The following is a 25,923-nucleotide window of genomic DNA, read 5'->3' on the forward strand; positions in this document are numbered from 1 at the left end:
GAGGCACAGGTCTGGGGAAGGGTACCAAAAACATTCTGCAGCATTGAAGGTCCCCAAGAACACACTGGCGTCCATCATTCTTAAATGGAAGAAATTTGGAACCACCAAGACTCTTCCTAAAGGTAGCCGCAAGGCCAAACTGACAAATCGGGGGAGAAGGGCCTTGGTCAGGGAGGTGACCAAGAACCCGATGGTCACTCTGAATGAGCTCTAGAGTTCATCTGTGGAGATGGGAGAACCTTCCAGAAGGACAATCATCTCTGCAGCACTCCACCAATCAGGCCTTTATGGTAGAGTGGGCCGATGGAAGCCACTCCTCTGTAAAAGTTTGCCAAAAGGCACCTAAAGACTCTCAGACCATGAGAAACAAGATTCTCTGGTCTGAATAAACCAAGATTGAACTCTTTGGCCTGAATGCCAAGCGTCACATCTGGAGGAAATGTGGCACCGTCCCTATGGTGAAGCATGGTGGTGGCAGCATCATGTTGTGCGGATGTTTTTCAGCGGCAGGGACTGGGAGACTAGTCAGGATCGAGGAAAAGATGAACGGAGCAAAGTACAGAGAGATCCTTGATGAAAACCTGCTCAGGACCTCAGACTGGGGCGAATATTCACCTTCCAACAGGACAACGACCCAAAGCACACAGCCAAGACAACGCAGGAGTGGCTTCAGGACAAGTCTCTGAATGTCCTTGAGTGGCCCAGCCAGAGCCCGGACTTGAACCCGAGCGAAAACCTCTGGAGAGACCTGCAAATAGCTGTGCAGCAACGCTCCCCATCCAACCTGACAGAGCTCGAGAGGATCTGCAGAGAAGAATGGGATAAACTCCCCAAATAATGACGTGCCAAGCTTGTAGCGTCATACCCAAGAAGACTCGAGGCTGTAATCGCTGCCAAAGGTGCTTCAGCAAAGTACTGAGAAAAGGGTCTGAATACTGGTCAATGTGATATTTCAGGGTTTAAAATATATATAAATTAGCAATCATTTCAAAAAAACTGTTTTTGCTTTGTAATTATGGGATATTGTGTGTAGATTGATGAGGGAAAAAAACAATTTAATCTATTCTGGAATAAGGCTGTAACGTAACAAAATTTGGAAAAAGTCAAGGGGTCTGAATAGTTTCTGAAGGCACTGTATTTGTTCAGTGTACATTGGATATGAAAAAAGTAATCAACGTAAATTGTTGAGGGTGAAATTTAAACTACAAGATTGTCATCATTGTAACTAAAGAGGCAGCAGCTGATTTTGCTATGCATCTAATGCAGAGTTCATATGCTAGTCAGAAATAGGAATCTCTAAATTGTCTGACTTGCTGATTCGTTGAAAGCGTCACATGTATAACTAACTACAACCAGTTAGCAAGTTGGAAATGTCAGTTTCCTAGTTCCAACTAGCACGTGAATGCAGCATTTGGGTAGATAATGTCCACAGTTGAATCAATAAGCTGGTCATCTGTGAAACTCCCATCCAGCCCTTTTAGAGCAGACTCCTCACTTGTCTTGTCAGGCTCTCTAAATGCATGTTTTAGGTCTGGAACTGAAGCAACATGTACAGTGGATGGTGTCCGGGAGACAGAAATGGATCTGTACCATCTACAGCTGCAGTCATCGCCTTTTTGACATTCAGCACAAAAGGCGTCAATGCTATTGCCTCAGAGGTTGGCAGTGTCAGGGCCTTGGCCAACAATAAGCTGTGTCTTAGCTGGTTATTCCAACCTGAGTGTGAAAATATATAAAAACACAGGGAAAATCAAGTCTGACAGCATTGTGCCTTTAAAAATGTGTCAACTTTTAATACAGCAAAATGTAGATATAAAGTGGAAGACTTCACAATGTCTACAACGTGATTGTGCTTAAACAATTGAACAACTAAAAAGGACTACATAAATTCACCCACACAACTTATTTTTTTGTTTTATTTTCAGTTGTAATATTCATCAGACTAAAGTTAGTCACTGAAGCTGATGAGACATTGTTTATAAATTCTTTGGCAGCTTTTTACCAAATTGTCTACATTTCAATGAGCCCTTTTAATAGTGATGGCATGATTTTTACATCAGCGTGTTAATTTTATCTATATAAATGTACAGAAAGACAATAATGCAGAAGCTCTTAGAGCTCTATTTACATTTCAGTCAATCATGCATTAGTTATATCTAAATACACACAAAAGCATAAATGTGCAACCATTTTCAGTACGGGAATCCAATATGGACTCAAATGCTATTTTTAGTTGTGTGCAAGAAAGGCACAACCTATAATAAAACGCAACTTGAGTTTTCCATATATACAGGAAATGTGGCCAAAATATATATACACAATCAATGGCAAATTACCATTTCAGTTAAATAACCTTTTTAGCAATTCAGTTCAAATTTAACAATCAACTCTGCCAAATCTATTGCACTTCCTATGACAGCAAAAACAGTGATTTCTGTATGCTTGTTCAGCAGCACTTGTATCATTGCAATGCTACCACCAATAAGACTTGATCCAATGTACTGTAAGACTGGAGGTGGGGAGCAAAGTATTCATCTAAAGACAAGTGCTGGGTGTGTAATGGAGGGGAGCCGGGTGGTTTACTGGGTGGTGATGAGCTTGACGATCATGTGGATGATACGGGAGCCTCTCGGACAAGTACACAGGTCCATGCTGGGGTTTCTGATCTTATCTTCAAGGAGCTGGTCCAGCTCCCAGCGCAGCTCCTTCACCAGCTCTGCCACCTGCAGCCACACACAGAAGATACTGCCGTCAGGAACACAGAGCTGATTGACGAAGAGCTTATTACTCATTATAATGGCCCAGTTCCCCCTGCCCTGAACACGTGAACTGACCAGGCTATAACTAGGGGCCAGGTAGCCAGGTCAGGATCTTAAATCGTCATTCTGAGAGTGATAACCAATCAGCTGACCTGGTGCGATGCTGCGGCGAACCGGATCCAGCCGTCGTCGAGGGAGATGACGAACTCTCCCTTCTGCAGCTCCACGTTGACCTGTCCCCCCCCAAACAGCACCAAGGGGTACACCGACACCATGCTGCAGTCTCTGATGAACACACGGCTTGTCTTCACCTTCTCATGGTACACCAGGTAGGGGCTGTCGTAGTGGCGCACCTGAAACCACCACACACAGGCACACACAAACTAACATGGTATCTATTGTGTGGTTGTTTAGTTACTGTAAAAGACTAGTGGTTGTCTCTGTACTTTATTCATGAGGCTGTGTGTTACCGTGTAGTTGACGGAGGAGGGGTGTACGTGGACACAGCCGTCATTCTTGGTCATGTAGCGCAACTCGTCTGCTTTGGGCTGCATCTTCACCGCTCCTTTACTGGTCTGCTTGAACTTCTCATGAGGAGACCTCACCTAGCACAGGGAAACACTGGCTTAGCTCAGGTACACATACAAGGACTGAGCTGTTGATCATGCTGGATGGGTGAAGGCTCACCTGTACTACATTGGGATACAGGGCAGCACAGAGCATGGCAGACATCAACCTGATGTTGTCAGAGTTGAGGTTGGCCTGTCCAAGAGTTAAAGGGGGAAATGATTCACTTAATGATTTATGAACAGATTTTATATAGCAATGCAGGATTTATATAATGGAGATTTCTTAGATATATATTTCTCAATAAAACATCCTACCTCACGGCCCGTAGCCTCCATTATACCATCAGTCCCTTTGGCAGCCATTCTCTCAATGACTCTAGCCTTCAGTCCCTCCTTGACGAAGCCAATGTCAGACAGCAGCTCTGTAAACTGCCTCTTCAGACTGGCTATCTCCTGCACACCAAAAAGCACATCTCAGACTCTTGCAAGTACTGTACAAAACATGGTAGTAATGCCACCTGTCAGGAGACGATGCCACAGAAGAGTATCTCACCTGTAAGCCCCGGCTAGACAGGAAGTTCTCTCTGCAGTACTGAAACCCGGCCTGATTCCCGTTTTTGGCTGCACCACACCAGCCCTGTGCAACGGCAACACATATTACCTTAGACAGTGACATATCCACTGCAGATCGTATGTATAGCTACTCTGTGTTTTAGATGGTTCTAAATATTGCATTGCCACTCAGAACCTGTTGATCTGTTTCTCAAGGCAAACGCAATTTTTCCATAGCTGGTTCAGCTAACATTTCAGTATTGAGTGAGTGTTATGGCATGTCAATATGGATGACATGGTTAGAGGATACACAGTGGAGTGGTTCAGGTCTATCCAGTATGTACAGCACAGCACCTTGTATGCCTGCAGCAGGGCCAGATGGTCACTGTTGGCCAGGGCATAATTCAGCTTCTTCTCATTGGCCTCCTCCCTCTTATCCCAAGGAGACACCTGGCCACAGGAAGAACACACCGCAGGAGAGGAGAGAAAGAAGGAAGCAGGAGAGGACACAGGAGAGGGGTGAGAACACAGGAGAGAGACTTGCGACTGTGAAAAACAAATGTTTTCTTTCCTTTTCAACATTCACAGAGTGAATCACAGGAGTTCACACTTCACAGTGACAATTCTTAATTATTGTTCCTTTCTTTTCAGTTAACGTTTCTACTCATTCCCAAGACCATTGGTAGGCTCAGAGCCACAAATGGTAGTTAGAGGTGGCTTACGAAGGGGGATTTGAAGGCCAGGCTGGCAGCGATGGTGAGGGCAGGGTCCAGGCAGCGAAAGATGGCACCAAACAGCATGAGTTTGCCAATGCGGACGTCCACAGGCAGACAGGCCAGGTGATAGCCCAGAGGGGTGAGCTTCTCGTCGGCAGTCAGAGCCCCCAGGTCCTGCAAACGCTGCTTGGCCGCATCCAGACTGCCCATGGCCGGGGGCTCAATGAGCCGAGAGAACACAGAATCCAATGGCCGCTCCGCAAACACATCCAGGATCTTAATCCTGAGAGGTGGAAGTGGGGATAAAGACAGAGATGGAGTTGGAGAAAGAGGGCATTTGGGAAATCTCCAAGTGAAAATGTTTACATTGGTGACAACACATCATGAGTTCCTACATTGAAAATGCAGGGAAGGTTCAAATGAATGACTGTCAGTGGTTAAATAAGGATCTACATGAGACAGTACCCGGTACATGAATAAATAACACCTAATTGGTCAGTTGAGAGCGCCACGAGAGGCACAGTGCTGTAGTTAGGGGACATGAATCCTGTTCTGCTCTGATTACCTGAGGCAGAGCTGCTCCAAGGGGACTCTCTGGATCTCTGGCAGCTGCTGCTCTGCCAGCTGGTGTTGGAAGCAGTGGCTGGTGAAGAGATGGAAGCAGACCCCTGAGGCCACGCGGCCCGCTCGCCCTCTCCTCTGCAGGGCGTTGGCACGGGACACCCACGACTCCTCCAGGCTCTCCATGCTCTTAGAGGCGTCGTAACTGAGGGGACAGACTGAGTCAGCGAAATAACACTCACATACCATCTGGTCCAATGTGTTTTATAAGCATCCTCACAGGCACAGTTATCAAGTACTTGGTCCCCTCCTTACGAGAGGTTAGTATAGAGAATATATGAGTTGTACCCATTAACAGAGTTTGAACTTATCCAATGTGCTCTCATTAGAATTTGACTGTAAAGGAAACCAGTTGAGCGTATTGGAACACAAAGACATCAGAGGGTTTAGAGGTCAGAGGTTATAGTACCTCTTCTCCTTCATCTTGCCTGAGTCTACCACGTAGACCACGTCGTCGATGGTAACGGAGGTCTCAGCGATGTTGGTGGAGATGATGATCTTTGTGACGCCCTCTGGTGGACGCTTGAACACAGCCTGCTGCTCCTCGTTAGACAGGGACGAGTGGAGTGGGTACACCACACACCTGGGACACACACACACAACTATATCCACAACAAACATAACCCATCTACAGCTGTACCACAAACACACCTGTAGAAAACCTAAACCCATCACAATCCCACACAAATCAGAATCTCATCCAGTACAGTGGCTATGTATTTCCTTACCTGGCTCTGTTCCGGTTGTTGAACATCCTGTTGGACTGGAGCTGCTCATAAAGAGTCTTAATCTCAGCCAGGCCCGGCATGAATACCAACACAGCACCTGGACAGAGCAGGACAGGGAAGGTTGTGTTGTTAATGTTGGTACAGGAGTATTAACACACAGGTACTGCATAACTGCATGGCCAAATGTTAACTCAATTGAAATCATATTGCTACACCTTTACTGTGCAACTATCCATCTGTCATTCCTAGTAATAATTATGTCTGTAGTGCTCGCTCACCTGGAGGGTAGCTGTGGTCCCCGTCCACAATATACTCCAGCACACTCTCCACCAGGTCCATGTTGATCTTATCCAGGTCCATGGCAGATATGGTCTTCAAGACAGATTTCTTGGTGTCTTTAAACAAACAAAAACATCCTGATTAACATTCTCCTCGCAGACAAAGTAGCAGTGCACTATATAGGGAATAGGGTTCCATTTCAGACAGTGTGGTGTATTTGGCAGAGGGGAGATCAGAAACCTTTGTATCGGACAGTGAGTTCCTGCAGGCTGAGCTGCTGGTCAGGGATGGAGTCTTTAATGAAGTCTTTTTTCTGGAGGTTCATGAAGGACCACATGTCGTCTCCCAGCTGGTCCACGGGGTCTTTGGCCCCCCCTCTGACCCCCTTACTGCCTGATGAGGACTTGTCCTTCCCCCCGCCCGAGCGCATGAACGGACTGCCATCCTCAATCACATACCTGGGAGGAGAGTAGAATGTACAGGTCAAACAAACCTGAAGAACAGAAACAACACCTTGTGTTTATGGTACAATATTTCAGGTTTGGGAGTGCGATATTTACCGGGTTTTGGCAATTGCATCTTCCAGGAAAAACTGGTCAACAGGGAAAGTGCGTCCTGGGAAACACAAGAGATCGTGACGTAACTACTGACTGGTCTAACTATACACTTTGTTATACACCTTGCCCTAAATACGCTAAGAGTCGTGGACTGTGATATGTTCCACATTGCAGCGAACAACAACATTGATGAAGACGCTGATTCGGTGAACGGGTTTATTAGCAAGTGCATCGGCGATGTCGTACCCACAGCGTCTATTAAATCATTCCCAAACCAGAAACCGTGGATTGATGGTAGCATTCGCGCAAAACTGAAAGTGCAAACCACTGCTTTTAGTCAGGGCAAGGTGACCGGAAACATGACCGAATACAAACAGTGTAGCTATTCCCGCCGCAAGGCAATCAAACCAGCTAAGCGTCAGTATAGAGACAAAGTGGAGTCGCAATTCAACGGCTCAGACACGAGAGGTATGTGGCAGGGTCTACAGTCAATCACGGACTATAAAAGGAAAACCAGCCCCGTCGCTGACCAGGATGTCTTGCTCCCAGACAGACTAAACAACTTCTTTGCTCGCTTTAAGGACAACACAGTGCCACTGACACGGCCCACTATCAAACCTGCGGGCTCTCCTTCACTGCAGCCGACGTAAGTAAAACATTTAAACGTGTCAACCCTCGCAAGGCTGCAGGCCCAGACGGCATCCCCAGCCGCGTCCTCAGAGCATGCGCAGAACAGCTGTCTGGTGTGTTTACGGACATATTCAATCAATCCTTATCCCAGTCTGCTGTTCCCACATGCCACCATTCAACATGGCCACCATTGTTCCTGTTCCCAAGAATAACCTCACACTCAACAAAACAAAGGAGATGATCGTGGACTTCAGGAAACAGCATAGGGAGCACCCCCCTATCCACATCGACGGGACAGTAGTGAAGAGGGTAGAAAGTTAAGTTCCTCGGCGTACACATCACGGTCAAACTGAAATGGTCCAACCACACAGACAGAGTGATGAAGAAGGCGCAGCAGCTTTACACTTGTGTGTATAAGGTAGTTGTGAAATTGTTTAGTTATATTACTCGTTGGATATTACTGCATTGTTGGAACTAGAAGCACAAGCATTTCGCTACACTCGCATTAACATCTGCTAACCATGTGTATGTGACCAATAAAATTTGATTTGAGTCTTCAAGGATGTGGACGGAGTGTGCTGGGGTAGAGGGTGTGTATCAGTACCTGGTATGTGGACAGAGTGTGCTGGGGTAGAGGGTGTGTATCAGTACCTGGTATGTGGACAGAGTGTGCTGGGGTAGAGGGTGTGTATCAGTACCTGGTATGTGGACAGAGTGTGCTGGGGTAGAGGGTGTGTATCAGTACCTGGTATGTGGACAGAGTGTGCTGGGGTAGAGGGTGTGTATCAGTACCTGGTATGTGGACAGAGTGTGCTGGGGTAGAGGGTGTGTATCAGTACCTGGTATGTGGACAGAGTGTGCTGGGGTAGAGGGTGTGTATCAGTACCTGGTATGTGGACAGAGTGTGCTGGGGTAGAGGGTGTGTATCAGTACCTGGTATGTGGACAGAGTGTGCTGGGGTAGAGGGTGTGTATCAGTACTTGGTATGTGGACAGAGTGTGCTGGGGTAGAGGGTGTGTATCAGTACCTGGTATGTGGACAGAGTGTGCTGGGGTAGAGGGTGTGTATCAGTACCTGGTATGTGGACGGTGTGTGCTGTGGTAAATGGTGTGTATCAGTACTTGGTATGTGGACAGAGTGTGCTGGGGTAGAGGGTGTGTATCAGTACTTGGTATGTGGACGGTGTGTGCTGGGGTAGAGGGTGTGTATCAGTACCTGGTATGTGGACGGTGTGTGCTGTGGTAAATGGTGTGTATCAGTACCTGGTATGTGGACGGTGTGTGCTGGGGTAGAGGGTGTGTATCAGTACCTGGTATGTGGACGGTTTGTGCTGTGGTAAATGGTGTGTATCAGTACCTGGTATGTGGACGGTGTGTGCTGGGGTAGAGGGTGTGTATCAGTACCTGGTATGTGGACGGTTTGTGCTGTGGTAAATGGTGTGTATCAGTACCTGGTATGTGGACGGTGTGTGCTGGGGTAGAGGGTGTGTATCAGTACCTGGTATGTGGACGGTTTGTGCTGTGGTAAATGGTGTGTATCAGTACCTGGTATGTGGACGGTGTGTGCTGGGGTAGAGGGTGTGTATCAGTACCTGGTATGTGGACGGTTTGTGCTGTGGTAAATGGTGTGTATCAGTACCTGGTATGTGGACGGTGTGTGCTGGGGTAGAGGGTGTGTATCAGTACCTGGTATGTGGACGGTTTGTGCTGTGGTAAATGGTGTGTATCAGTACCTGGTATGTGGACGGTGTGTGCTGGGGTAGAGGGTGTGTATCAGTACCTGGTATGTGGACGGTTTGTGCTGTGGTAAATGGTGTGTATCAGTACCTGTTATGTGGACGGTGTGTGCTGGGGTAGAGGGTGTGTATCAGTACCTGGTATGTGGATGGTGTTACAGTTGTTGTAGTACTGGGAGAAGAGGTCAGCGTTGAGGGTGGCACTCATCAGAATGATCTTCAGGTCTGGTCGCTGGACCATCAGATCCTTCAACACCAACAGGAGGAAGTCACTGAGGGAGAGGGACGGAGGGAAAGCGAGAGAGCGAGAGCGAAAGAGACAGTGGTCAAAAGCACGGGGAGGCTACTAGCACGATAGTGAGCGAGTCTGTATGCTGTTAGCTTTCGTGCTTATGCATACTAATAAGTATCTCACAGTGTGTATGTGTTTGATATCTCACCTCTCCTCTGTGCGCTCATGCACCTCATCCACTATGACATGAGAGATCCCTGTGAGGTCTGCCTCCCCCTCCAGCCTCCTCAGTAGAACTCCTGTGGTGCAGTACAGCAGCCTGGTGGCCGCAGACTGAGGGAGAGAGAGACACACACATGGGGGAAAGAGAGAGGTGGGGGGGGGAAATATATGAGAGCGAGAGAGAGAGAGAGGTGGGGGGGAAAATATGAGAGAGAGAGAGAGAGGTGGGGGGGAAAATATGAGAGAGAGAGAGAGAGGTGGGGGGGGAAAATATGAGAGAGAGATGAGAGAGAGAGAGAGAGAGAGAGGTGGGGGGGAAATATATGAGAGAGAGAGAGAGAGAGAGAGAGAGCGAGAGAGGTGGGGGGGAAAATATAGAGAGAGAGAGAGAGAGGTGGGGGGAAAATATGAGAGAGAGAGAGAGAGAGTGGGGGGAAAATATGAGAGAGAGCGAGAGAGGTGGGGGGGAAAATATGAGAGAGAGAGAGAGAGAGGTGGGGGGGGGAAATATGAGAGAGAGAGAGAGAGGTGGGGGGGAAAATATGAGAGAGAGAGGTGGGGGGGGGGGAATTTTTGAGAGAGAGAGAGGTGGGGGGGAAATATGAGAGAGAGAGGTGTGGGGGGGAAATATGAGAGAGAGAGAGAGAGAGGTGGGGGGGAAAAATGAGAGAGAGAGAGAGGTGGGGGGGGAAATATGAGAGCGAGAGAGAGAGGTGGGGGGGGAAATATGAGAGAGAGAGGTGGGGGGGGAAATATGAGAGAGAGAGGTGGGGGGGGAATATGAGAGAGAGAGGTGGGGGGGAAATATGAGAGCGAGAGAGAGAGGTGGGGGGGGAAATATGAGAGCGAGAGAGAGAGGTGGGGGGGGAAATATGAGAGCGAGAGGTGGGGGGGGAAATATGAGAGCGAGAGGTGGGGGGGGAATATGAGAGCGAGAGGTGGGGGGGGAATATGAGAGCGAGAGGTGGGGGGGGAATATGAGAGCGAGAGGTGGGGGGGGAATATGAGAGCGAGAGGTGGGGGGGGGAATATGAGAGCGAGAGGTGGGGGGGAAAATATGAGCGAGAGAGAGAGAGAGAGAGAGAGAGAGAGAGAGAGCGAGAGAGGTGGGGGGGAAATATATGAGAGAGAGAGAGAGAGCGGTGGGGGGTAAAATATGAGAGAGAGAGAGAGGTGGGGGGTAAAATATGAGAGAGAGAGAGAGAGAGAGGTGGGGGGGAAAATATGAGAGAGAGAGAGAGAGAGGTGGGGGGGAAAATATGAGAGAGAGAGAGAGAGAGTGGGGGGGGAAATATGAGAGAGAGAGAGAGAGGTGGGGGGGGGAAATATGAGAGAGAGAGAGAGAGGTGGGGGGGGGAAATATGAGAGAGAGAGAGAGGTGGGGGGGGGAAATATGAGAGAGAGAGAGAGGTGGGGGGGGGAAATATGAGAGAGAGAGAGAGGTGGGGGGGGAAAATATGAGAGAGAGAGAGAGAGGTGGGGGGGGGAAATATGAGAGAGAGAGAGAGAGAGGTGGGGGGGAAATATGAGAGAGAGAGAGAGAGGTGGGGGGGAAAATATGAGAGAGAGAGAGAGGTGGGGGGGGAAATATGAGAGAGAGAGAGAGAGGTGGGGGGAAAATATGAGAGAGAGAGAGAGAGAGGTGGGGGGGAAAATATGAGAGAGAGAGAGAGGGGGGGGGAGAGAGAGGAGAGGTGGGGGGATGAGAGAGAGAGAGAGGTGGGGGGGGGAAATATGAGAGAGAGAGAGAGAGGTGGGGGGGAAATATGAGAGAGAGAGAGAGAGGTGGGGGGGAAAATATGAGAGAGAGAGAGAGAGGTGGGGGGGGGAAATATGAGAGAGAGAGAGAGAGAGGTGGGGGGGAAAATATGAGAGAGAGAGAGAGGTGGGGGGGAAAATATGAGAGAGTGAGAGAGAGGTGGGGGGGAAAATATGAGAGAGTGAGAGAGAGGTGGGGGGGAAAATATGAGAGAGTGAGAGAGAGGTGGGGGGGGAAAATATGAGAGAGAGAGAGAGAGGTGGGGGGGGGAAATATGAGAGAGAGAGAGAGAGGTGGGGGGGGAAATATGAGAGAGAGAGAGAGAGAGGTGGGGGGGGAAATATGAGAGAGAGGTGGGGGGGGAAATATGAGAGAGAGGTGGGGGGGGGAAATATGAGAGCGAGAGAGAGAGATGGGGGGGGAAATATGAGAGCGAGAGAGAGAGGTGGGGGGGGAAATATGAGAGCGAGAGAGAGAGGTGGGGGGGGAAATATGAGAGCGAGAGAGAGAGGTGGGGGGGGAAATATGAGAGCGAGAGAGAGAGGTGGGGGGGGAAATATGAGAGCGAGAGAGAGAGGTGGGGGGGGAATATGAGAGCGAGAGAGAGAGGTGGGGGGGGAATATGAGAGCGAGAGGTGGGGGGGGGGAATATGAGAGCGAGAGGTGGGGGGGAAATATGAGAGCGAGAGAGAGAGGTGGGGGGGAAAATATGAGCGAGAGAGAGAGAGAGAGAGCGAGAGAGGTGGGGGGGAAATATGAGAGAGAGAGAGAGAGGTGGGGGGGAAAATATGAGAGCGAGAGAGAGAGGTGGGGGGGAAATATGAGAGCGAGAGAGAGAGGTGGGGGGGAAATATGAGAGCGAGAGAGAGAGGTGGGGGGGGAATATGAGAGCGAGAGGTGGGGGGGGAAAATATGAGAGCGAGAGAGAGAGATGGGGGGGAAAATATGAGCGAGAGAGAGAGAGGGAGGGAGAGAGAGAGAGAGAGAGGTGGGGGGGAAAATATGAGAGAGAGAGAGAGAGGTGGGGGGGAAAATATGAGAGAGAGAGAGAGAGGTGGGGGGGGAAAATATGAGAGAGAGAGAGAGAGAGGTGGGGGGGAAATATGAGAGAGAGAGAGAGAGGTGGGGGGGGAAATATGAGAGAGAGAGAGAGAGAGGAGAGAGAGAGGTGGGGGGGGAAATATGAGAGAGAGAGAGAGAGAGGTGGGGGGGGAAATATGAGAGAGAGAGAGAGAGGTGGGGGGGGGAAATATGAGAGAGAGAGAGAGAGAGAGGTGGGGGGGAAATATGAGAGAGAGAGAGAGAGAGAGGTGGGGGGGGGAAATATGAGAGAGAGAGAGAGAGGTGGGGGGGAAAATATGAGAGAGAGAGAGAGGTGGGGGGGGAAAATATGAGAGAGAGAGAGAGGTGGGGGGGGAAAATATGAGAGAGAGAGAGAGAGGTGGGGGGGGAAAATATGAGAGAGAGAGAGAGAGAGGTGGGGGGGAAAATATGAGCGAGAGAGAGAGAGGTGGGGGGGGAAAATATGAGCGAGAGAGAGAGGGAGAGAGCGAGAGAGGTGGGGGGGAAAATATGAGAGAGAGAGAGAGAGGTGGGGGGGAAAATATGAGAGCGAGAGAGAGAGGTGGGGGGGGAAATATGAGAGCGAGAGAGAGAGGTGGGGGGGAAATATGAGAGCGAGAGAGAGAGGTGGGGGGGGAATATGAGAGCGAGAGGTGGGGGGGGAAATATGAGAGCGAGAGAGAGAGGTGGGGGGGAAAATATGAGCGAGAGAGAGAGAGAGAGAGAGAGAGATGAGAGCGAGAGAGAGAGGTGGGGGGGAAAATATGAGAGAGAGAGAGAGAGGTGGGGGGGAAAATATGAGAGAGAGAGAGAGAGGTGGGGGGGGGAAATATGAGAGAGAGAGAGAGAGAGAGGTGGGGGGGAAATATGAGAGAGAGAGAGAGAGGTGGGGGGGGGGAAATATGAGAGAGAGAGAGAGAGAGAGAGAGAGGTGGGGGGGGAAATATGAGAGAGAGAGAGAGAGGTGGGGGGGGAAATATGAGAGAGAGAGAGAGAGAGAGAGGTGGGGGGGGAAATATGAGAGAGAGAGAGAGAGAGAGAGAGAGGTGGGGGGGAAAATATGAGAGAGAGAGAGAGAGGTGGGGGGGGAAATATGAGAGAGAGAGAGAGAGGGGGGGAAATATGAGAGAGAGAGAGGTGGGGGGGGAAATATGAGAGAGAGAGAGAGAGAGGTGGGGGGGAAAATATGAGAGAGAGAGAGAGGTGGGGGGGGGAAATATGAGAGAGAGAGAGAGAGAGGTGGGGGGGAAAATATGAGAGAGAGAGAGAGGTGGGGGGGGAAAATATGAGAGAGAGAGAGAGAGAGGTGGGGGGGAAAATATGAGAGAGAGAGAGAGAGGTGGGGGGGGAAAATATGAGAGAGAGAGGTGGGGGGGAAAATATGAGAGAGAGAGAGAGAGAGAGAGGTGGGGGGGAAAATATGAGAGAGAGAGAGAGAGAGGTGGGGGGGAAAATATGAGAGAGAGAGAGAGAGGTGGGGGGGAAAATATGAGAGAGAGAGAGAGAGAGGTGGGGGGGAGAAATATGAGAGAGAGAGAGAGAGAGGTGGGGGGGAAAATATGAGAGCGAGAGAGAGAGAGGTGGGGGGGAAAATATGAGAGCGAGAGAGAGAGAGGTGGGGGGGGAAATATGAGAGCGAGAGAGAGAGAGGTGGGGGGGGAAATATGAGAGCGAGAGAGAGAGAGGTGGGGGGGAAAATATGAGAGCGAGAGAGAGAGAGGTGGGGGGGAAAATATGAGAGCGAGAGAGAGAGAGGTGGGGGGGAAAATATGAGCGAGAGAGAGAGGTGGGGGGGAAAATATGAGCGAGAGAGAGAGGTGGGGGGGGAAAATATGAGCGAGAGAGAGAGGTGGGGGGGGAAATATGAGAGCGAGAGAGAGAGGTGGGGGGAAAATATGAGCGAGAGAGAGAGGTGGGGGGGAAAATATGAGAGAGAGAGAGAGGTGGGGGGGGGGAAATATGAGAGAGAGAGAGAGAGGTGGGGGGGGAAAATATGAGAGAGAGGTGGGGGGGGGGAAATATGAGAGAGAGAGAGAGGTGGGGGGGGGAAATATGAGAGAGAGAGAGGTGGGGGGGGAAAATATGAGAGAGAGAGAGAGGTGGGGGGGGGGAAATATGAGAGAGAGAGAGGGGTGGGGGGGGGGAAATATGAGAGAGAGAGAGAGGTGGGGGGGAAAAATATGAGAGAGAGAGAGAGGTGGGGGGGAAAATATGAGCGAGAGAGAGAGGTGGGGGGGAAAATATGAGCGAGAGAGAGAGGTGGGGGGGGAAATATGAGCGAGAGAGAGAGAGGTGGGGGGAAAATATGAGCGAGAGAGAGAGGTGGGGGGGGAAATATGAGAGAGAGAGAGAGTGGGGGGGGGGAAATATAGAGAGAGAGAGAGAGGTGGGGGGGGAAATATGAGAGAGAGAGAGAGAGGTGGGGGGGGAAAATATGAGAGAGAGGTGGGGGGGGGGGAAATATGAGAGAGAGAGAGAGGTGGGGGGGGAAATATGAGAGAGAGAGAGGTGGGGGGAGAAAATATGAGAGAGAGAGAGAGGTGGGGGGGGGAAATATGAGAGAGAGAGAGGGGTGGGGGGGGGGGGAAATATGAGAGAGAGAGAGAGGTGGGGGGGAAAAATATGAGAGAGAGAGAGAGGTGGGGGGGAAAATATGAGAGAGAGAGAGAGGTGGGGGGGAAAATATGAGAGAGAGAGAGAGAGAGGTGGGGGGGAAAATATGAGAGAGAGAGAGAGAGGTGGGGGGGAAAATATGAGAGAGAGAGAGAGAGGTGGGGGGGAAAATATGAGAGAGAGAGAGAGAGGTGGGGGGGAAAATATGAGAGAGAGAGAGAGAGGTGGGGGGGAAAATATGAGAGAGAGAGAGAGAGGTGGGGGGGAAAATATGAGAGAGAGAGAGAGAGGTGGGGGGGGGAATATGAGAGAGAGAGAGGTGGGGGGGGAATATGAGAGAGAGAGAGAGAGGTGGGGGGGGAATATGAGAGAGAGAGAGAGAGGTGGGGGGGAATATGAGAGCGAGAGAGAGGTGGGGGGGAAATATGAGAGAGAGAGAGAGATGGGGGGGGGGGAAATATGAGAGCGAGAGAGAGAGGTGGGGGGAATATGAGAGCGAGAGGTGGGGGGGAATATGAGAGCGAGAGGTGGGGGGGGATATGAGAGCGAGAGGTGGGGGGAGGAATATGAGAGCGAGAGGTGGGGGGGAAAATATGAGAGAGAGAGAGAGGTGGGGGGGAAAATATGAGAGAGAGAGAGAGGTGGGGGGGGAAATATGAGAGAGAGAGAGAGAGAGAGGTGGGGGGGGAAATATGAGAGAGAGAGAGAGAGAGGTGGGGGGGAAATATGAGAGAGAGAGAGAGGTGGGGGGGGAAATATGAGAGCGAGAGAGAGAGGTGGGGGGGAAATATGAGAGCGAGAGAGAGAGGTGGGGGGGGAAATATGAGAGCGAGAGAGAGAGGTGGGGGGGGAAATATGAGAGCGAGAGAGAGAGGTGGGGGGGGAAATATGAGAGCGAGAGAGAGAGGTGGGGGGGGAATATGAGAGCGAGAGGTGGGGGGGGGGATATGAGAGCGAGAGGTGGGGGGGGAAATATGAGAGCGAGAGAGAGGTGGGTGGGAAAATATGAGCGAGAGAGAGAGAGAGAGAGAGAGAGAGAGAGCGAGAGAGGTGGGGGGGAAATATATGAGAGCGAGAGAGAGAGAGCGGTGGGGGGGAAAATATGAGAGAGAGAGAGAGAGGTGGGGGGGAAAATATGAGAGAGAGAGAGAGAGGTGGGGGGGAAAATATGAGAGAGAGAGAGAGAGGTGGGGGGAAAATATGAGAGAGAGAGAGAGAGGTGGGGGGGAAAATATGAGAGAGAGAGAGAGAGGAGGTGGGGGGGAAAATATGAGAGAGAGAGAGAGAGGTGGGGGGGGAAATATGAGAGAGAGAGAGAGAGGTGGGGGGGGAATATGAGAGAGAGAGAGAGAGAGGTGGGGGGGGAATATGAGAGAGAGAGAGAGAGGTGGGGGGGGGAATATGAGAGCGAGAGAGAGAGGTGGGGGGGGGAATATGAGAGCGAGAGAGAGGTGGGGGGGAAATATGAGAGAGAGAGAGAGGTGGGGGAGGAAATATGAGAGCGAGAGAGAGAGGTGGGGGGGGAATATGAGAGCGAGAGGTGGGGGGGGAATATGAGAGCGAGAGGTGGGGGGGGAATATGAGAGCGAGAGGTGGGGGGGAAATATGAGAGCGAGAGAGAGAGGTGGGGGGGAAATATGAGAGCGAGAGAGAGAGGTGGGGGGGAAATATGAGAGCGAGAGAGAGAGGTGGGGGGGGAAATATGAGAGAGAGAGGTGGGGGGGGAAATATGAGAGAGAGAGAGGTGGGGGGGGGAAATATGAGAGAGAGAGAGGGGTGGGGGGGGGAAATATGAGAGAGAGAGAGGGGTGGGGGGGAAATATGAGAGAGAGAGAGAGGTGGGGGGGGAAATATGAGAGAGAGAGAGAGGTGGGGGGGGAAATATGAGAGAGAGAGAGAGGTGGGGGGGGAAATATGAGAGCGAGAGAGAGAGGTGGGGGGGGAATATGAGAGCGAGAGGTGGGGGGGGAATATGAGAGCGAGAGGTGGGGGGGGAATATGAGAGCGAGAGGTGGGGGGGGGGAATATGAGAGCGAGAGGTGGGGGGGAAATATGAGAGCGAGAGAGAGAGGTGGGGGGGAAATATGAGAGCGAGAGAGAGAGGTGGGGGGGAAATATGAGAGCGAGAGAGAGAGGTGGGGGGGAAAATATGAGAGAGAGAGAGGTGGGGGGGGAAATATGAGAGAGAGAGAGGTGGGGGGGGAAATATGAGAGAGAGAGAGAGAGAGTGGGGGGGAAAATATGAGAGAGAGAGAGAGAGGTGGGGGGGAAAATATGAGAGAGAGAGAGAGAGGTGGGGGGGAAAATATGAGAGAGAGAGAGAGAGGTGGGGGGGAAAATATGAGAGAGAGAGAGAGAGGTGGGGGGGAAAATATGAGAGAGAGAGAGAGAGGTGGGGGGGAAAATATGAGAGAGAGAGAGAGAGGTGGGGGGGAAATATGAGAGAGAGAGAGAGAGGTGGGGGGGGAAATATGAGAGAGAGAGAGAGAGGTGGGGGGGGAATATGAGAGAGAGAGAGAGAGAGGTGGGGGGGGAATATGAGAGAGAGAGAGAGAGGTGGGGGGGGGAATATGAGAGCGAGAGAGAGAGGTGGGGGGGGGAATATGAGAGCGAGAGAGAGGTGGGGGGGAAATATGAGAGAGAGAGAGAGGTGGGGGAGGAAATATGAGAGCGAGAGAGAGAGGTGGGGGGGGAATATGAGAGCGAGAGGTGGGGGGGGAATATGAGAGCGAGAGGTGGGGGGGGGAATATGAGAGCGAGAGGTGGGGGGGAAATATGAGAGCGAGAGAGAGAGGTGGGGGGGAAATATGAGAGCGAGAGAGAGAGGTGGGGGGGAAATATGAGAGCGAGAGAGAGAGGTGGGGGGGAAAATATGAGAGAGAGAGAGGTGGGGGGGGAAATATGAGAGAGAGAGAGGTGGGGGGGGGAAATATGAGAGAGAGAGAGGGGTGGGGGGGGGAAATATGAGAGAGAGAGAGGGGTGGGGGGGGGGGAAATATGAGAGAGAGAGAGAGGTGGGGGGGGAAATATGAGAGAGAGAGAGAGGTGGGGGGGGAAATATGAGAGAGAGAGAGAGGTGGGGGGGGAAATATGAGAGCGAGAGAGAGAGGTGGGGGGGGAATATGAGAGCGAGAGGTGGGGGGGGAATATGAGAGCGAGAGGTGGGGGGGAATATGAGAGCGAGAGGTGGGGGGGGGGAATATGAGAGCGAGAGGTGGGGGGGAAATATGAGAGCGAGAGAGAGAGGTGGGGGGGAAATATGAGAGCGAGAGAGAGAGGTGGGGGGGAAATATGAGAGCGAGAGAGAGAGGTGGGGGGGAAAATATGAGAGAGAGAGAGGTGGGGGGGGAAATATGAGAGAGAGAGAGGTGGGGGGGGGAAATATGAGAGAGAGAGAGGGGTGGGGGGGGGGGAAATATGAGAGAGAGAGAGGGGTGGGGGGGGGGGGGGAATATGAGAGAGAGAGAGAGGTGGGGGGGGAAATATGAGAGAGAGAGGTGGGGGGGGAAATATGAGAGAGAGAGAGAGGTGGGGGGGGAAATATGAGAGAGAGAGAGAGAGGTGGGGGGGAAATATGAGAGAGAGAGAGAGAGGTGGGGGGGAAAAATATGAGAGAGAGAGAGAGAGGTGGGGGGGAAAAATATGAGAGAGAGAGAGAGAGGTGGGGGGGAAAAATATGAGAGAGAGAGAGAGAGGTGGGGGGGAAAAATATGAGAGAGAGAGAGAGAGGTGGGGGGGAAAAATATGAGAGAGAGAGAGAGGTGGGGGGGAAAATATGAGAGAGAGAGAGAGAGGTGGGGGGAAAATATGAGAGAGAGAGAGAGAGGTGGGGGGGGAATATGAGAGAGAGAGAGAGAGGTGGGGGGGGAATATGAGAGAGAGAGAGAGAGGTGGGGGGGGAATATGAGAGAGAGAGAGAGGTGGGGGGGGAATATGAGAGAGAGAGAGAGGTGGGGGGGGAATATGAGAGAGAGAGAGGTGGGGGGGGAATATGAGAGAGAGAGGTGGGGGGGGGATATGAGAGAGAGAGAGAGAGAGAGAGAGAGAGAGAGAGAGAGAGAGGGGGGGGATATGAGAGAGAGAGGTGGGGGGAAATATGAGAGAGAGAGAGGTGGGGGGGAAATATGAGAGAGAGAGAGAGGTGGGGGGGAAATATGAGAGAGAGAGAGAGGTGGAGGGGAAATATGAGAGAGAGAGGTGGAGGGGAAATATGAGAGAGAGAGGTGGAGGGGAAATATGAGAGAGAGAGAGGTGGGGGGCAAATGAGAGATAGAGGTGGGGAATATGAGAGATAGAGGTGGGGAATATGAGAGATAGAGGTGGGGAATATGAGAGATAGAGAGAGAGGGGGGGATATGAGAAAGATGGGGGGATATGAGAGAGGGAGAGGGGGGATATGAGAGATAGAGGGGGGAATATGGGAGAGAGGGAGCAAGTGTAATTCAAGTTTTTTTTTTTTTAACTGCTTTAACTAGAATGCAAGGTTATGCATGTGAGCATGTGTACAACATTGAGTTCCACTGACCCTGACGGTCTCCAGGCGGATCTGGTAGCCCACTGAGTTACCGAGGCGTTCTGCCCGCTCCTGTGCCACCCTCTCAGCCACGGAGATGGCAGAGATACGGCGGGGCTGGGTGCAGATGATGTTAGCCACCTGGTCAGTAGGCCCACTCAGAGATGCATCCAGAATGAACTGAGGGATCTGGGTGGTCTTACCACACCTGTACAAGACCACCACAAAGACACCAGATATTAACACCAAACACAGAACACTGGAAAATGCAACATCTCTAGTAACATCTGTGGCATTCCACACAAACAATTGTCTATAACTAATTATTAGATTTTACTTTCCAGATTGATGCAAATACTGAAAATGGTCCTAGAAATATTCCATATTGGCCACAGTGTGCTGTGCTGCAGTGTACTCAGGCCTGTCACTGACTCACCCAGTCATGCCACTGACCACCAGCACCTGGCAGTTGTCCAACAGGTCCAGGATGTTCTCCTTCTCATTCCAAGCAGGCAGCTTCTGTCTCTGCTGCAACATGGAGGTGAAGCGCCTGGATGACTGGCAGAGAAAGGAACAGCAACAGGGGATTAGATGGAGAAAACAGAACAGACATTCACATATCATCATTAGGGAGCGAGCTTTTTCATGACTACATGTTTTCAGGCGTATGGATATGGCCATGACTAGTATTGGACAGGACTGATGAATCGCAAGTCTCCCATACCACCAATAGATGGAGCTAAATAGCATAAGACAGGCTGTTTACATGTCCCTCCTGTACTGTAGTAACAGCCCAGAATGAAGTACATTCTCTACTCTACCTGTTTTGTCCTGAACTCTCGACACAGTTTTGCGTTCTCCTTTTGCTGGCTCCCTGTCCTCTCTTCATGTCTCTTCACCATCTTCTTCCTCAGGTTGACATAGCTCTCGGTCTCAGGAACCACTACTTCTTCCTCATCATCCTCCTCCTCCTCCAAGTCTTCTGTGGCCTGCTGTATCCTGTGGCTGCTTGTTCTGTTAGTCGGGGCAGTTCTGCTGTTGGCGGTGCTGTTGTTAGTTGGGGCAGTTCTGCTGTTGGCGGTGCTGTTGTTAGTTGGGGCAGTTCTGCTGTTGGCGGTGCTGTTAGTTGGGGTAGTTCTGTTGGTGTTCGTACTACTCTTGCTCTCCACATGTAATGCCGTGTTGCTCCTCCCACTCTTGCCCTTCGTCATGGCAACAGCAGCAGGGGGTGGAGCCACTACCACAGGGGGCAGGGAGCTGTATTTATGATGCGTGACTGACAGCAGCTCCTTCATGGTGGCCTCGTCCTCGCAGCAAGTGATCAGGGTGTAGACCACGGGCTCACCCTCCTTCGCTGCAGCCAAGGCCTCCCCGAAGAGATGCTCTGTGACACTCAGCCTGGCTGCGGCCCCTATGGTCTCATCGTTAGTGCTGAAGGCTACGACAGGGGCCTGGAAGGGGTAGCGGTTCCCTTTAGGGAAGCGGACCTCCAGCTCATACTCTGGAGAGGAGTAGCTGCTGAACCCAGGTTGGCTGGCTCCCACAGGGTCTTGAGGGCCCGAAGCTGTTCCCTTGGTGGGCATCTGGTGCTTATACTTGCACTTAGCTCCAAACCTGCAGCCGGCACCCTTTAGGTAGAAGCTGCAGACGTCCCTAATTTGAACGGAGTCGTCGGTGCGAGCAGATGCGTTTTGTTTTCCTCCTGCAATGTCGGCTAGGAAGTCAGGGTCCAAAGTGACAGTCCAAACGCTGTTGGCGATGCGCTCGGTGAAGCGGTCGCCGTAGATTGCGGTGAGGGCCAAGGCCTCCTCCTGTCTCTGGGTGAGGCACTCGTCCATGGGCGCCCCTTGGAGGCCATCGGGGGAGACAGCTTTGGGGCCGTAGCGCTCGGAGAAGACCTGGAGGAGCAGCTGTTCCATGGTTGCTCCCACCTCCCCAACACCTGCCTCCAGGGCCTGCTTGCTGCGCTCCCGGTCGAAACCATACCTACACACAACGCCGAGGGAGGGATGTTAGAAACGACACATCAAGACATGACACATTCATCAAAATGACTGGAAGCAACCCCCTTCATAAACAATTTAAAAAATGTCACTAAATATCCCACCCTGACATATCATTAGAGCTGAGATGGGTACAGAAGGTTAAGTCTGAATCTAAGTGGTGTTGATACCTGCAGAGCTTTCCTATGGCAAACAGTCCTATGACTGCTTCGGGAGTGGGCCGCCGTTCATCCTCAGAGTCAGGATCATAGACGGGGCTCTCTGCACTCTCAACAGGCTCATCATGGGTGTTCCAGAACTGCCCTTCCTCCCGGTAATCCAGCTCATCATACTCCTCCTCTTCCTCATACTCATCTTCTTCACTGAGAAAGGACAGGTGGGTTAAGATCACGTGATGTTATTAGTCTATTCGGGTCAACAAGGTGACACCTGATACATCCCAGTGCAACTAAACAAATCTCTGCCGAGAAGAAAACACCATCCCTGAAGACAAACCAATTATTCTAATATTATACAGTCCCCCAGTGTTCTAAAGGCACCCCAGTGTCCTAAAGGCACCCCAGTGTCCTAAAGGCACCCCAGTGTCCTAAAGGCACCCCAGTGTCCTAAAGGCACCCCAGTGTCCCAAAGGAGTGTTCTAAAGGCACCCCAGTGTCCTAAAGGAGTGTTCTAAAGGCACCCCAGTGTTCTAAAGGCACCCCAGTGTTCTAAAGGCACCCCAGTGGACAGTCTCTCACAGTATGTTTTGAGAACTCACTCATATGGCTCGTCGTCGTAGTCCTGGGTCTGCAGCTCTCTCAGCAGCTCTTTCACCTGCTCCTGGTTCTCATTTGTCATGAAGATCTTCTGCATGGGCATGTTGCCCATCATCTCAGGCCTGAGGCGAGGCCTGTCTTCATCCAGCAGCCTAGGCCGAGGTCTCTCGCTAATTAGGGACTTGGGTAAACCCCTACCATTAACCTTTCCCCTACCCCTATCTCCGCCACCTCTACCCCTCCCTCCACCAGTGCTCCTTCCCCTTCCTCCTCTACCTCTGCTGCTACCCCCGCTGCCCCGGCTGCTCCCACCCCTTCCTCTGCCCGAGGTGGGCCTGTGGATAGAGAAAGAGAGATGAGAGAAATAAGTTAATTATTCAGGCTTATTCCACATTTCAAAGGATCAGAGCAAGCATGACTACTCTAGTAGCTAACTAATTATCTTAAGATGAATGCTCAGGATAAGAGTGTTGGCTAAATTACTAAAATGTAAATGTAATTACACTGTACCTGGTTGAGCGACTGGGTCCAAAATCAAGGCTGAAATCGTCACCGTCATCCCAGCCACCACTAGCTGCCTTTCCACCTCCTCCTCCTCCTCCTCCTCCTCCCCCTCCTCCTCCTCCTCTTCCTCTCCCTCCTCCTCCTCTGGGCTTGTTAAATCGCCCTCCACCTCTGTTGGGCTGCCCCCTCCTTCTTCCACTCATTTCACGTCTCTTTCTGTAATCCAAAGTACAATCACACCTGAAGAGAACAAAAGCAGACAAATCAAGAGGTACATTATTAGTGCTGTGGTGTCAACCCTGCTCAGGGTTGGCAAGCATCTTGAGTTAAAATTTGTGTCTATTTCATGAATAAGGTCAACACAAAACTAAGTGCATAGTCACCACACATACCTTCAATGCAATGGCATTTGACACCTGCTTCTGACCTGTGCTGAATGAGAGGAAGATACTGTAGTCGACCTGTATAGAGAGAGAGATGCAGTCTAATACCAGATGTAGTTTGCAACGAGCCTTTGACTATTCAATAGCATAACACATTGCCAGGTAACTATGTTATTATGCGCCGGACATACTTCTTGTATTACTGTAGCACTCGGTTGTTTTGCAGTTGCTGACTTCACTTCCTACTCTGGGCTTCAGTTTTTAGTTCAATGACACATACGGCGCCGGTGGCCATAATTATACAAGGCACGGTGACGGTGCCTTAAAAGGGAGAACCGGGTAGCTAAAGTTGTTCTTTCTGGCTGACAAAACACGTTTACATCGTGTTTAGTTCATAAAACGCAATGGGTTGTGGGCAAACGAGATAATTGATTCGAATGACTCAACAGTACACTTAACAGTCAGCTTGTACTGAAGATGGCTAGTCAGTAGCCATGCTATGTTAACGTTAGCTAGCTAAATAGTTAGCCTAGCTACCGGTAGGTCGGTAGAACACATTGTTTATTTCTTTATGGGCAAGAGGGCATTAAGTGAAAGCTTTTGCTTAAAAAAAACGTACTATCTACGAACGGTCGAGGAAAAAAATACATAAGAGAAACAAATAACAGGTTATTTAGCCAGAGACCGAAGAACATGTACAAACCTGACACAAAGCTGATCGGTTCACCGGCAAATTCAGCTTCTCTCTCATTGGTTAATGAATCAGAGGTCAAAGTTTTTTTTCCGGTGAGAGTTGTATAACTTTAGAGTTGCCATGGTAACATAACGTTTAGGGAAGTGCAGAGTGCAACAAAATCAGCTGGACCAGCACGAAAAAAGAGAGTAAGATATAGTCATGTTTGAACTAGCAACACATCCCAAATGTGTAGACTGGCTTGACAGCCAGACAGACAGCTAAAGTTAGCAAGCCAGCTAATGACTCAACATTAAGTAACTTGTCAAAGCATCACAAAAATGTCAGGTGAGTTGCTAGCCAAGTAAAACTCTACGGTGTACTTGACGGTCAGTTGATGTGAAGTACATCGTGGAGTTAAGTTTTACTGGCTAGTTAGCTATCTAGCTACCACAGGAGGTTGGTGGCACCTTAATTGGGGAGGATGGGATCGTGGTAATGGCTGTAGAAGAATAAGCAGGATGGTATCAAATACATCAACCACATGGTTTGATGCCATTCCATTCACTCTGTTCCTTATAATGTCATTATTAATTAAGGGTTTTTCCTGCAGAGAAGAAAGGAAAGGCCACAGAAAGCAAAGGTAAAGACCAGACTTCACAGACCATCCTATGTATATCCTAAATATTGTACATTTTTGTGCTTTAGGCTAACTATTATCCTATGTATCAGCTTATGTTTTGAACTCCAATCATATATTTCATTTCAGAGGAACGCAGTTTGAAAGTATCCTATATTTTCCAGAATGGTGACAGATATGGGAAGTCATCATATCATATTGACACAGTAACATTAGATTTTTGTTTCGAACTGTTAGAACCACATGTTATAACCAGCTACATTGTGGGCTGTCATCACCAGAAGGTGAGTGCTGCAGGTCCACAGAGGAATATGTGTTGAGGAGTGGCATAGGCAAACATGGTTTCAGGGTGGGTACTTTGCTGTGAGTGGACAGTGCTCCCTCTATTCCATATGAAGGCAGAGGGACTCTGGAGCATCCCTCTGGGGCAATGTATGAAGGGGACTTGTACCACGGCACTGGGACATACAGATTCCCTGATGGGACCAAATATTGCAGAAGCAAGAACAGGTAAACCCATGACTTTAGCATGTTCACTTTTTCCTGTCATATGTAGATATAGGCTAGAAGTGGATGTTAGGCTAGGCCTATGGCTAACTATGGCTCTATTTGTTGTTTTTGACTAGGTTGGAGGGTGATGGGAAGTTCACAGATTCTCAGAGACTTGTTTGGACTGGAGGCATCCACAACAAGGCAGCTCCTGGCTTGAAACTTAAACTCATCATGTAACCCATGACATGATGTGAGATAACATAACTCTAATTCATCCTTTATTTCTTACATTTTATGAGCATTTATTGAATATACAGTTAAAGTCGGAAGTTTACATACACTTAGGTTGGAGTCATTAAAACTTGTTTTTCAACCACTCCACAAATTTCTTGTTAACAAACTATAGTTTTGGCAAGTCGGTTGGGACATCTACTTTGTGCATGACACCATTCATTTTTCCAACAATTGTTAACAGACAGATTATTTCACTTAAAATTCACTGTATCACAATTCCAGTGGGTCAGAAGTTTACATGCACTAAGTTGACTGTGCCTTTAAACAACCTGGAAAATTCCAGAAAATTACGTCATGGCATTAGAAGCTTTTGATATACTAATTGACATCATTTGAGTCAATTGGAGGTGTACCTGTGGATGTATTTCAAGGCCTACCTTCAAACTCAGTGTCTCTTTGCTTGACATCATGGGAAAATCAAAAGAAATCAGCCAAGACCTCAGGAAAAGAAATTGTAGACCTCCACAAGTCTGGTTCATCCTTGGGAGCAATTTCCAAACTTCTGAAGGTACCACGTTCATCTGTACAAACAATAGTACGCAAGTATAAACACCACGCAGCCGTCATACCACTCAGGAAGGAGACGTGTTCTGTCTCCTAGAGATGAATGTACTTTGGTGCGAAAAGTGCAA

At 50.0% G+C, this 25,923-nt stretch overlaps 1 protein-coding gene across 2 annotated transcripts; it reads right to left on the reverse strand.

Annotated features, from left to right (window-relative positions):
• Positions 1-1,902: 1,902 nt before the first annotated feature.
• On the reverse strand, positions 1,903-23,981 carry LOC139562297 (putative ATP-dependent RNA helicase DHX57). Of its 2 annotated transcripts, none has more exons than XM_071379874.1 (24): positions 23,896-23,981; positions 23,202-23,270; positions 22,816-23,049; positions 22,308-22,640; positions 21,721-21,912; positions 20,369-21,533; positions 19,984-20,105; positions 19,560-19,755; positions 9,587-9,711; positions 9,285-9,418; positions 6,785-6,839; positions 6,465-6,682; positions 6,224-6,340; positions 5,946-6,042; positions 5,627-5,800; positions 5,162-5,362; positions 4,603-4,879; positions 4,235-4,330; positions 3,882-3,965; positions 3,644-3,781; positions 3,447-3,521; positions 3,230-3,364; positions 2,912-3,112; positions 1,903-2,723 (listed from the first exon to the last, which is right to left on the reverse strand). In XM_071379874.1, exons 3-24 carry the CDS (start codon positions 23,010-23,012, stop codon positions 2,580-2,582), a joined length of 4,476 nt encoding a protein of 1,491 aa, XP_071235975.1. In that variant the 5' UTR covers positions 23,013-23,049; positions 23,202-23,270; positions 23,896-23,981; the 3' UTR covers positions 1,903-2,579. The 2 variants fall into 2 exon arrangements, with proteins under 2 accessions (XP_071235975.1, XP_071235977.1); XM_071379876.1 differs by lacking the exon at positions 23,896-23,981 and adding an exon at positions 23,384-23,856.
• Positions 23,982-25,923: the final 1,942 nt, after the last annotated feature.

This window comes from Salvelinus alpinus, chromosome 32 (genome assembly GCF_045679555.1).
Source record: "Salvelinus alpinus chromosome 32, SLU_Salpinus.1, whole genome shotgun sequence".
NCBI classification, from domain to species: domain Eukaryota; kingdom Metazoa; phylum Chordata; class Actinopteri; order Salmoniformes; family Salmonidae; genus Salvelinus; species Salvelinus alpinus.